Source organism: Aulonocara stuartgranti (genome assembly GCF_965226115.1).
Source record: "Aulonocara stuartgranti genome assembly, chromosome: 11".
In the NCBI taxonomy this organism is placed as follows: domain Eukaryota; kingdom Metazoa; phylum Chordata; class Actinopteri; order Cichliformes; family Cichlidae; genus Aulonocara; species Aulonocara stuartgranti.
The window spans coordinates 2,396,967-2,409,674 of record NC_138947.1 but is presented as its reverse complement, the minus strand read 5'-3'; the positions used below and the strand labels follow the sequence as shown (position 1 = coordinate 2,409,674).

General features: G+C 41.7%; 1 protein-coding gene across 6 annotated transcripts; it reads left to right on the top strand.

Moving 5' to 3' along the window:
• The first annotated feature begins 4,235 nt into the window (after nucleotides 1-4,235).
• LOC309717654 (putative C-type lectin domain family 20 member A) lies at nucleotides 4,236-11,342 on the top strand. Of its 6 annotated transcripts, XM_082552367.1 has the most exons (6): nucleotides 4,236-4,852; nucleotides 5,529-5,731; nucleotides 8,000-8,094; nucleotides 8,326-8,379; nucleotides 9,344-9,700; nucleotides 9,786-11,342. In XM_082552367.1, the coding sequence occupies exons 4-6, from the start codon at nucleotides 8,343-8,345 to the stop codon at nucleotides 10,277-10,279; spliced, it is 888 nt and encodes a 295-aa protein (XP_082408493.1). In that variant the 5' UTR covers nucleotides 4,236-4,852; nucleotides 5,529-5,731; nucleotides 8,000-8,094; nucleotides 8,326-8,342; the 3' UTR covers nucleotides 10,280-11,342. The 6 variants fall into 6 exon arrangements, 5 of the variants coding, with proteins under 5 accessions (XP_082408493.1, XP_082408492.1, XP_082408494.1 ...); XM_082552366.1 differs by having other exon boundaries at nucleotides 8,024-8,379; XM_082552368.1 differs by lacking the exon at nucleotides 8,326-8,379.
• Nucleotides 11,343-12,708: the final 1,366 nt, after the last annotated feature.

The window sequence follows — 12,708 nt, the reverse complement described above, 5'->3', positions numbered from 1 at the left end:
GACATCTTCAGCTCTCTGCTGCTGACCTGCTAACAAGATTTCCTGAGCAGAAACAAGAAGAACAGTTTAATTTTCAATAAAAAATATTGTTGAAATGTTTGAAAGTATATTTTACAAGTGTGTTCGGCCATGATTTATCAGTGAAAAGTCCATTTTATTTTCCACTTTATTTTTATAGCATCAGATCACAGCAACAGTCAGCTCAAGACACTTTGAGGGTTAAAACTCTACAACATTAGGAAGTAGGAATGGGTGCAAGAGAACAACGAAGGAAGTAATAACTGAAGTTTGTTCTGAAAGATTGACCTGAGAGGGAGAGTCAAAACAAACACTGAGCGGTTCTTGTAGAGAACCACTTCTACTGTTCCTTAGAATTGTTAGTCTGCTTGTCCATCTATCACCGGTTAACAGTACGTTTAGTCACTGTGCTATCCTAGCCTGGAGGGTTGCGATCTCAGGGATAATAGTAGATCAGCATGGGGTTTTGAGGCTCGTTTTATTTATTTATTTTTTCCCCTTTTTTTTTTCCTCTCCCCCTCTTTCTTTTGGGGCGGGGGGGTTCCAGAGGTTGGGACATATTTTTTCTGCACCTGCATTTTGGTACCTGAATGGCAAGCTCGCAAAGTCATCTGCTCTTCGTTTTATAAGCTGGAATGTTAAAGGTATAAATAATCCGGTTAAACGCACAAGGGTTTTTACTCATTTAAAATCATTGAGATCCGATGTTGTATATCTGCAGGAAACACACCTCCGATCAAGTGAACAAATTCAACTAATTAAACTGTTTCTCTGCTTGTCTGCATTGCCACAAATTGTTCTATTTGGTGATGTATCATAGAACTGTACTATATAGTGTATGTACGTTTCTGTGTTTGCTAGTAACTACCATCAACCTAAGGTCTCAGCTAATTTATCTTTGCAGAGATGTTCATTTGATTGTAACAGCAGTAGGAAAGAGCAGTAACAAGAGTAGGACAGCTAAGCTAATTATGGCTAAACATTTGGAATTTAATGAAAGCAAAAATTGACCTTGCAAAGATGGATAGGTTTATTTAGAAAGTCAGCTATTTACATTTAGTGTTCGTCCCAAGTAGGAGATTTTGAATTGAGTCTAAATTGACCGCAAATTTACTTAACTTGTTCAAATCAACCAGGCTGTTACTGAAGCAGTCGAGGAATTACCTTTGAGGTCTCAGTCATAGGTAGTAATGCAAAATCTAACATTACACTAACCTTATATTTTTGTAAAAGGCAAAATGGACTTTTTTCCAGGGTGGGGGAGTGTTTCATGTCTGTAAGTTAAAATTGTTATTTTTGTTGTTTCCTGATTTCTAAGAATTGGGAGAACAATTACATGCTAACAAAATGATGCATTTTGGTTGCCCATGTTTGGTGTTGCTTTGGGCTTAGGGTGATCACTGACGATGACTTACACCTAAAAGAGCTCAAAATCAGAAAACGTTGCTCTAAAACATGTTGACATGGTAAATGAAAATGAACAATAATCAAAATTGATCATGCAAACTGAAAGACTACTTACTATGTTTCTCTTGTTACTTCATTAGCCTCAGTGTTCTCAGATCATTCTTTACATAAAAGCACCCAGTTGTCTTGCAAAGAATTTGTAGGATTAGTGCAATCACACACATTCGAAGATACTGGTAGTTATTGTTTCAAATGCCTATTTCATGACAACCAGGCTAAATTCATCTAAGGGAGTATGAAAGAGATTATCTGGATGCTGAAATGATTGTTAAAATACATTAGGCCAATAATAGTAGACCTGTGCTACATTTGTCCAGCTAGGCAACACATATTTCTGCATAAGAGATACATGAGACACCCTTTAAATAAGCAAATTTCATGTTTAAAACATGGAAATGCAGCCAAAATGGACCATACAATGGCCTCAGTGAACACATCAGCACATAAGTAGAGATGAGGAAACTCAATCACATTAGACATTAATATGACTATGAGTAAATTATATATATTATATATTCTGTTACATGGTTTAAAGAATACAATGTGATAATCACACATGAGAACGCTGTTTCCAGTTATACAAATTTATTTTATTTCACTATTAAAGAAACCAATTATGTGAATAAAAGCTCACCACAAGAACATCTCCCAACCCAGTCTTACAAAGTTGCAGTTACAATAAAAAACTGTTGGTGAGCTAAAAAACAATCCTGGTGCTGATGCTTGTCATTGAACGTTTTGGACAGAGCTCTTGATTGAAATGCCTACCGTTGTGTGTAGGCATTTCGGTCCAGATGTTATGGAGTTCAGTTCAGCTAAGATGTATTTCTAAAGCACCGGATCGCAAAAATAGCCGCTTCTCGGCTGTTTATATTGTAAGGTAAAGACCATACAATATAAGAGAGAAAACCCCCCAACAATCAGATGATCCCCTGTGAGCAAACCCTTGATGACAGTGTCTGTGAAGGTTATCAGTCATCAAGGCCATAGTAGTCTAAGGAGCTTGGAAAGAAAAGCGCCTGGACTTCTTTAAGTTAAAGAAGTCCAGGCGCTTTTCTCCAAGCTCCTTAGACTTGGTGACGGTGGGAAAGAAAAACTCCCTTTTAACAGGAAGAAACTTTCGGCAGAACCAGGCTCAGTGAGGGGCGGCCATCTGCCTCGACCGGTTGGGGGGGGGGCACAGCTGTTATAACCCCTGACGCAGCATAGCTTCTAATTCTGAAAGATACGTAGATACCTTAAACCTGCACTCTATGCAGGACACCAAGCGATGACACGACTTGCAGTACTATAGGAGTCTATGCAGAAACAGTTTTCTCTCTTGAATCTCTGTAATTTTTTTGCTACTGAGTGTCTGGGTGCAGTCACTCATTTTGGGCCAATTAAATCAAATGAACTTCCATTGTCTAAGTTATAGCCCTATTGAACCTGCGTTAACCAGCTTTAATAGGGAGGGCCAAAGTCCTAGTTGTGCTAAATTTCCTCGAATTCTCCTCGGAGATTTTCGAGTAGCTTCCTTTGTTCTTGAAAGTTCTTTTCCATTTGTCTCATCGCTTCCCGTCCATTCCACATCTTTTTGGTAAGGTCACTAACCTTATTTTCTAAGGCCTTATTTTGTTGTTTGAGTATGTCAACTTGGACATCGTAGTTGTTTATCAGATCGTTATGTTCTTCCTGTGAAACTTTGGGAGTCTGAGCTTGGGTTTGCAACGCCATGTCTTCTGTTGTCAAGGCTTCCTGTGAATCATACAGATTTTTCTTGACCTCTTCAAGCTCTCTTTGCATTTCCTCAAATTCATGGCACAACAACTCCTTTTCTCTGTTGGTCACGTTAAAATCATGTTGGGAGTCTTTCTCAGTGGCTTTGAAGATCTGGGATTCTCCTTTCGCACCCTCATCGTGTGGTTTCAGTTCTTTTTGAGAATCACCACTCCTTTTGGAAAGCTCCTGGAGGTCCTGTTCAAGAAGTTCGTTATGCCGCCTCAATATGTCAATTTCATGTGCAAAGCATTGGAGTTCCAGGGTCTGTCTGAGCTGTTCACTGTCCGTTGTTTTGTTTTCCTCATTCATGATCCTTTTTCTTTCTTCACTCTCTTGTAACTCTTTAAAGGCTGTGTTTGCCTGATGGAGCTCAGTTTTAACAGCCTGTATTTCCTGTTGCATGTCATCTTTTTCCTTTTCAAAGTCCCTTTTCAGCTCACACATGCGTTTTACCGTCACATCATTTTCCTCTCTTAAAGACTGGTTGTCCTTTTCCATGTCTCCCACTTTTATAACCAAGCCTGTCTTGCTGCTTTGCAACTCTCTGATTTCTGCCTCCATTTCCTGCATCACCTCTTTCTGTTGCTGGATCTCTTTGGTTTTGGAGCTGTTTAAATCCTTTAGAATTTGGTTCCAATATTCCAGCTCTTGAATTTTGAAGTGAATTGTTTCATTCTCTAGTTGCAGGTCTCTTTTCCTCTTGTTTTTAGAGAACCCACTTCGTTTGAAGAGAACTTCAATGTTTTTTTGGAGAATCTTGTTCTCATTTATGAGCTCTCTTTTTTGCTCCTTAAGGTCGGCGTTCTCGACTTTAAGGTCACGTATGGTAGAGTTTTGTTGTTTGAGAGTTTTATTCTCATTTTTCAGCTCTTTGATTTGCTGTTTAAGTTTTTCGTTCTCGGCTCTCATGTTGCATGCAACAGGATTTGACAGACTCATATTTCAAATTGAAGTTGATGCTAAATCTCTGTACCAACTAAAAGATTTTTTTAAAAATACCGTCAACTGTGTCAGAAACGCAAGTTTCCAGTAGTTTCCTGCCTAGTGAATTCTTCCACTCTCTTTGAAAGACTGCCAAGAGTGAGAACCTCTCCCCTATTTATAGGTTTTAGTGTGCTGATGTCATAAAGAAGACCAGAGATCAAAGGGATTCTGGTGAAACGTCACTGTGTCTGGTCTGGGCAGTTCTGAATTGAATAATAACAAAATGACGGGGGGCGTGTCTGGTAGCCATGTGAAGACGTGTTGTACAGGGCTCCTCAATGCAGGGCCGGCCCGTGGCATAGGCCGTATAGGCAAATGCTAAGGGCGCCGTCCATCAGGGGGCGCCACGCCAGTGCCATAAATGTTGAAAAAAAAAAAAGTTGGTACTATTATTTCTAAATACAAAAAATAATCCCACGTTAATTAAAATGCAAAGTAAAGCTTAGTTAATAGAAACATTATTTGTTACAACATTACGCCCCCCCTCCCCGTACAATGCGCCCCCTCCCTTCCCGTATCATGGTTCCTTTTGGACACAAGATGTCAAAACGGCCAAAACTGTCAGGTGGCCAGGGAAGAAAAAAGAGAGAAGAAGAGGAGGAGAAACGAGAAAAAGACAGAGGTAGGTAACGTTAGCCTACATGAAATTATTTGAATGTGATAGTAACCTAAATTTTTAGCATTAAGCTAATGTTACATGATTCGCTAATTGCTAATCAATAAATAGCTAGTTAACTGTTTTAACGTCAGTTAATATTGTGGAGGGGGCTAAATTGTTATGGAAAATAATAATGTAACGTTAGGTAATTACAGTACTCCCACCTTTCCCACCATTCCTCATTTGTATTCATCTTTTAAGCAGGTGTTTTTTGTTTACATTGTTATTGCCTTCTGGTTAGCTAACGTTTACCCTGCAGGTAATAGTCACTTTTCCACCCCTGTATATATTATAGTTGTAAGCCTAGTTGTTAAAGCGCACATCATTAATGTTAATTAAGCAATATCACATGAGAGGGAATGCTGTTTTTTAATATGAGCACTGCTGTGATTCGGTCAAAGATAATCATAACATAACATTCTCATATGATATTATACTGTTACTTTGCATTCTGCTATTCAGCATTTCACTGTAATGATGACAATAAATTGAATCTAATCTAATTTGCATATCAGTTAACATCATACATATATCTCTTTGGTTTTTCATTTATATTATATCATTTCATTTTATTCCTGGAATCATATGTTTTTATTATTAGACTTTAATACTCAGTGGTGTCACATACTCCTCTCTTCAGATGCACTGTTGAAGTTTCTAAATCCCACCCCTGGGCCATCTACCACATCTACCGCTGCTGCCTCCACTTCAGCAGCACAACCCACCAGTGATGCAGCATCAGCAGCACCAGCAGCACAACCCAGCCATGATGCAGCAGCATCAAGCGGTCTTCCTGCTGCACCAATAGACCCTGCTGACTGGCCTTCTGCTTTAACTGAAAAGGTACGAACAGAGTTAGTTCACAGAGGTCCATTTGTAATTGATAGTGACTTCACATTCCCGAAACAGAAAGACGGGCGAAGGTGTCAGCATGATTATTTTAACAGACTCTTAATCAATGGGGAAAAGGTGAGAAGAACCTGGCTTATGTATTCGAAAAAAGAGGATAGCTTGCACTGCTTCTGCTGCAAAATGTTTTCCAAGAGAGATTACAAACTGAGTAGGGAAGGTCTGAAGGACTGGAAAAATGCAAGCCACTTGCTCAAGGTCCATGAGGATAGCCAGGAGCATAATGCTCACATGGCAACATGGAAGGACTTGGAGGTCCGTTTTGCGAAAGGACTCACAATAGATAAACAAGAGATGGCACTTGCTGAGGCTGAGAGAAAAAGGTGGCGTGAAGTTCTACATCGTTTGGTGGCAATAATTCAGTCCTTAGCTGAAAGAAACATGGCTTTCAGGGGGTCCACAGACACATTAAATAAACCAGACAATGGCAATTTTCTGAAAGAAGTGGAGCTTATGGCCAAATTTGATCCAGTGATGAAGCAGCATGTCAGTAGAGTAGAAAGTGGAGCTGGCAGTCACATACGTTATCTGGGAAAAACAATCCAAAATGAACTGATTGACACCATCAGTTCAAGAATAATAAAATGCATTGTGGAAGATATCAAAGTATTTCTCCATCATTTTAGATTGCACACCTGATCTGAGTCATAAGGAACAGCTCTCTGTCATTGTTGCAGAGGAATCAACAGGAGATCATTTGTCAACTCTCATCCTAAAACGGATAGAGGAGCTTAACATTCCTTTTGAAGACTGCAGAGGACAGTCCTATGACAATGGGGCCAACATGAAGGGAAAAATAAAGGTGTTCAGGCAAGGTTGCTTCAGCTAAACTCAAGAGCTTTTTTGGTCCCATGTGGTGCCCACACTTTAAATCTGGTAGTAGCTGATGCTGCAAAAAGCTCACCAGATGCCCTTGGCTACTTTGGGCATTTAGCAAAATTATGTTGTGTGTTGTTTTTTGAATCACTGTCGTACCCAAATGGTTTGGTGAGCTGACAGAGTTGATACCACCGGCTCTGATACCAGCGGTCTCTGATGGCCTCTCGTGAAACTTCACTCTCATTGAAAGTCAGTGTGAAGGTGCAGGGGAGCGTGGCAGTGGATCCTCTGACAGCACAAGTAGACCAGAGAGGATAGATCACAGTTTGACCCACAGCACCTAAAGACGAGCAAACAGCGATTAGAACGCAGTGACTCAGTTTAGTGATGGACGGTAAAGGGACTGACTCTTCTATAGCGCTTTATACAACATGCCACATTCACCCATTCACACAAACACTGCTTTCTATGCTTGTCAGTGCTTTCATACACCGATGGCTGCATCAGAGGCAACTTAGGGTTAGTATCTTGCCGAAGGATATTTGCCATGCAGACTGGGGCAGCCAGGGATCGTCAGTAAATACAGACTGCGGTGTGAAGCACTAAAACAAAGTTTCAGTTCAAACAACAAGATCTTTGAAAAGTTCAGACTTTTTGATGCAGAATGCAAAGGTAATGTCATCAGATCAACATCAGACACAACCATTCAAACTTCTTTACTGTTCAGATTTTCTTGAGAGAGAATTTTTGATCCATCTGAAACATTCAAGAGATTAAAAAACTCATTTAACTCAATCAAATCTGTTCATTAATAACAGTTTGATGGGAAAACAGAAGCTTTTTGGCCAAAATTATTCCAAACCAAAGTTTGAGAAGCAAATCAAATGATCATCATCATCACAGTCAGTCTTACCTGCCAGCAGGAACAGGAGCCCTCACAGAGTGTTTTTGTCCCAAACTGCCATCCTTACGTTTTAATGAGCCGACTGAATGACTTCTTTAAACGTGTGGTCAGCAGTGCTGATGAAGACACTGGCTGACACACTGAGGTGGTGGGTTTAATGTCTCTGTGGTCAGTGTTTCACTTCCTTTGATTTTTCAATAAGTTCATTGTAACTGAAACATGTCGTGCAGCCTGGGTGAGGAGGAACTCACAGGTTTGAGTTTCACTGTTAGCTCCTCTGAAATGCACCACAGAGACGTCGTGTTGACGCAGAGACGACCAAATCCAAAAACATAAGGAGAGAAAAAATGATGTGCTGAAACATCGATTTACTGGAGTTAAAACTTTTAACTGTCCTGTTTTTGTTGTTTCTAAATAATAATTTAACTAAATAATTTCTGCTTGTTTTAGTGTTGATAAGTCTCGTGCTTCTTACTCAGGGTTACCGTCATTCTCGCTCTCAGGCTGACCAAGAACCTCCGTCTGAATAAGGGGAAGCTTCATCAGTGTATCTCATCAAAGAAAAGCCTTTCAGGTGATGTCAAAGAAACAACAAACACAATAAACCTCAAAAAATGTGGTTCTCATGTTTGCTGTGTTCAGACCTGTCTGTAAGGCGAATGAAGACACTCGACAATGAACGTAACCTGATTCTGATTTGATTAAATGTTAAGAGCATGAAGTTCTGAGCATGATGCTGCTTTAAGTGTTATGATTAATAATGAACGAGCAGCTGCAGATGAGATTCATGAGGACGTCTTCACAGTTTTTCAGCTCTCAGTCATGAAGAGGTGTGGACTGATCCTGCTGCTGCTCTCAGGTCTGTGAACTCATCTCAGTCGCCTCATTTACAGTTTGAATAAAACTTTTGATGTCAGAAAATCAAAGAAAGCACAAAGTGAACTGCTCCATAGGGATTATTTTAAAGGTGTCTGTAAACGAGCTTCAAGCAGTCACAGGAACACTCGTACAATCTCCAAAGACCTTTGTCATGTCAACTAAACTTCTAAAGGTTTCTTTGGGTCCAGTTAGAAGTTTGATTGACAGTCTAATGGTCGGTAGTTTGTAAGAGTTTGTATAAAGTGAAGTAAAAGAGTAAAGAAAGAAAGGAGGGAAGAGTCAGTGCATGAACGTGGCTGTTTGTGTGCACTGCTGAGAAAAACACGTCTTGATTTTATTTTCTGTGTAGAAATCTGACTGAAAGCCTGAAACGCTGCAAACCCGTCAGCTCGCTGAAAAAGATCCTGACTGCTTTTACCACGTCCGTGTGCACGTTAGAGCAGGGCGATATGACCAAAAATATTTATCATGATATTTCATTTTCTTATCGTTGCCTAACATTGTACCGGTATTACCGTGAACGGTATAATATGGCCCAGCCCTAGTGCACGTGTTGTTCAGCTTTGAGCCTCGACCACTAACACGTCGTTTTCCTTCATTGTGCACACTGAAGAGGAAAAATCGTCCAAATACATGTGCAATAAGGCCAGAGTGAAAAACAAACTTAGCACTGTTAAAGCAGCTTTTTAAGCTGATGTGAGAGTTTCGCCCTGGAGCAGGAAACCAGTGTGTAGGTGTCCACAGGCACCGTAAAACAGCTTTTAACCAGTACACGAGTTACACATCCTTTGAAGGACACATATATTAACATATATTCACGTCTTTAAAGATGTCAACAAAAAGTTTGCGTTGTGGTAGCATGTAAAGAATTTATTCTCCTGATGACTAAAATAGTTGAGCTGAGGTGAGTCTGTGACCGCGCTGACTGACTCGTGTCCTCTCAGGTTACGTGATGGTCTGCCATCTTCAGTCTGATCAGTTAGTCAGACAGCTCCACCTGGTTGACCTGCAGAAGTCCTGGAACGATGCTCAGCAATACTGCAGAGATGAGTACATTGACCTCGCCATCGTTAACAGCTCAGCTCTCATCCAGGAAGCCCAGAAAAGGGCGGGGAGCACCGAGGCGTGGATTGGACTCTCCAAAGGCTGGAAATGGTCTCGCCTCGGTCCAGTTCAGTCATCCTGGTTTAACATGTGGTCACCGGGACAGCCAGGGACCAATGAGTGTGTTACAATATCTAGTGATGGATCATGGTCCACAAGACCGTGCTCAGCTACTTATTACTTTGTCTGCTATGACGGTGAGTGTTTCAGACTTTGGTACCAGGGTTTGACAAACTGAACATTTTAGCTGCAGGTTTGAATCCGTCTGATCTTTTGTTTCAGCTGCGACTAACAAACACATCCTGGTGAAGAACTCAATGACCTGGTCTGATGCTCAGTCTTACTGCAGACAGACGTACACAGACCTGAGCACCATCACCAACACGCAGGACAACAGCCAGGTCGCTTCTATGATGCCATCTTATTATCAAGCCTGGATTGGACTGTACAGAAAATACTGGACGTGGTCAAACTCGAGCACAGCCTCCAACCTGCCGTGGGGGCCCGGGCAGCCTGATGACAGCGTAAACTGTGCCACAATAGTCGGATCAACAGGCTCCTTCAACAGTCATAACTGTGATGACCAACGCCCCTTCCTCTGCTCCAGAGGTGAGTCTGTCCTCTGTGTTTCTGCACAGTCTGGTCCTCCTGGGCTCATCCGGACACTCTTGGCACAGCACTGCCGATGCTTTGGGTGGCGCTGTCATTTAGTGTTTGCTCTGTCTGCGGTAGAGTATCACTTCCTGTTCCTGTTTCAACACAGGAACAGGAAGTAGTAGTTGAGTAGCTTATCTGCGTAGCAATTTAATTAAAAACCTTTAGATAACTTCTGTTTTCATAGTATAATCTTCACGTGCACCATGGCTACTTCACCTGTCCCTCCTGCACTTTCTTGCTCATTGTGTCAGATGTTTAGTTACTCCTTTAGCAGTAATGATATCTGTAACAAATGTAGCATATTTGCAGCTCTGGAGGCCAGGATTACTGAATTGGAGACTCGGCTTCGCACCCTTCATTCACCCGTAGCTAGCCAGGCCCCTGTAGCTGGTGCAGCCGAAGATAGCGTAGGCCCCGCTAGCTGTTCCCCGGCAGACCCCAAGCAGCTGGGGAAAGAGGGCGGCTGGGTGACGGTGAGGAGGAAGCATAGTCCTAAACAGAAGCCCCAGGTACACCACCAACCCGTTCATGTGTCTAACCGTTTTTCCCCACTCGGCGACACACCCGCCGGGGGTCAAACTCTGGTAATTGGTGATTCTGTTCTCAGACATGTGAAGCTAGAGACACCGGCAGGGGCCAGAGCAGGCGACATTGAAGGAAATTTAAAACTGCTGGCTAAGGGTAAACGTAAATTCAGTAAGATCATAATTCACGTCGGCAGTAATGACACCCGGTTACGCCAATCAGAGGTCACTAAAATCAATATTGAATCGGTGTGCAACTTTGCCAAAACAATGTGGGACTCTGTAGTTTTCTCTGGTCCCCTCCCCAATCAGACCAGGAGTGACATGTTTAGCCGCATGTTCTCCTTAAATTGCTGGCTGTCTGAGTGGTGTCCCAGAAACGATGTGGGCTTCATAGATAATTGGCAAACCTTCTGGAGGAAACCTGGTCTTGTTAGGAGAGACGGCATCCATCCCACTTTGGATGGAGCAGCTCTCATTTCTAGAAATATGGACAAATTTATTAAACCCCCCAAAATATGACTATCCAGAGTTGGGACCAGGAAGCAGAGTTGCAGTCTTACACGCCTCTCTGCAGCTTCTCTCCTCCTGCTACCCCCCCAAAAACCCATCTCCATAGAGACTGTGTCAGCTCCCAAACAGACAAAAACAAACTAAAAACCAGAAACAAACAACTTAAACATAAACAATTACAAAGAAAGAACAATACAGTATCCACACTTGCCATATTGGTCCATTTGATTGACCTTTATTATAATTATGAATTTATTTTATTTTCAGTTGCTACAAACGGGACAGACATGACTGGGGGATAGGACAGGGAGAAAGAATGAAAGAAAGAGAGGGAGAGAAAGAAAAACAGAGGAGGGGAGAAGAGACGGTGAGAAGGGGGGAAGAAAAAAACAGAAAAGCAAACAAAACACCTGGATCACCTGTATGGAGAAAAAAACCAGAAGAGAAAACAAACAACAAAGAGCAACATAATAAAAACAACACCATCACAATAAAGTAGCTAACAGTAGATAACAGTAGATACTTTTTTAATTTCACCTGTTGAGAAAGAAAAAAGAAAGCAAGCAGAAGAGAACAAGAGTAATAGAATAAACAACATCACAATGATATATGGGAATATGACAGTAAATACTAAATGTTAAACATTATTGTGCAGCACATAAGATCAACAGAACACAGTGTGCTTTGAGGTAGGAGCCAAAAAGGGTGTAGTTTGTGGGTGTGATCACCCGTGTGTACACCTGTGAGCATGGACGCGCTTGTTTTTTTTAAAAGGTTCCTTCATGTAATGATCTGCTAGAGGGTGTGGGGGGAGGTGTGTGGGACCTGATTGAGCTGGGGTGCTGACCAGAGGGCAGCGGGTCAAAGAATTGGTGGGCAGGATGTGAGGGGTCACCTGTGATCAGTTTCTGGAAATATTCATTTGATTTATTAGGCTGTAGATTAGTAAGCATGTCCTGAAAGTCGTCCATGGCTATCTTTATTATACTGACTCTGCGTCTGACACTAACCACAACACAGGGTTTGGGACAGTTAGGTTCAGGGTCATCAGTGATGATGACCTCACAGGGTTAAAAAGCCCATCTCAACAGAGAAAGTTGATAACCGCTGTCTTTATTATCTCTTTAAGACTTTGTTGAGGCAGCTGACTCAAAGAAAGTCTGGCTGTGTTGAACTTTGTAGTATACAGTCTACAGACAAGATTAAATACTTATACGGCTTCCTTATTCTGCCTCCAAATTACTTGCCAAGTGTAAAAAATCTTGTATTTTCACTCTGGAAGTGAGCAACATCATGTGACCTTGGAAGGGGCGGGGCTACATGCATTTACACAGAAGCGTGGAGCGAGGAAGAGCCTGTTTCACCTGTGAGCTCAGTAAAAGGAAAGGATGAGTTTGGGCCCAGCAGCAGAAAAATTCCACTGAGTGAGCAGGAGTGTAATCATCATCGTCATATCCAAGGTGGAGCACCCACCCCCCTCCATCCATCCTCCGTTTACACTGCCCCTGCAT

What these genes read in the sequence shown, in the direction of transcription:
- LOC309717654 (XM_082552366.1), top strand. Translation starts at nt 8,271, where the DNA reads ATGATTAATAATGAACGAGCAGCTGCAGATGAGATTCATGAGGACGTC. An exon ending in GATCCTGCTGCTGCTCTCAG is followed by an intron (nt 8,380 to 9,343) that starts GTCTGTGAACTC and finishes GTGTCCTCTCAG; the next exon opens with GTTACGTGATGGTCTGCCAT. An exon ending in TTACTTTGTCTGCTATGACG is followed by an intron (nt 9,701 to 9,785) that starts GTGAGTGTTTCA and finishes CTTTTGTTTCAG; the next exon opens with CTGCGACTAACAAACACATC.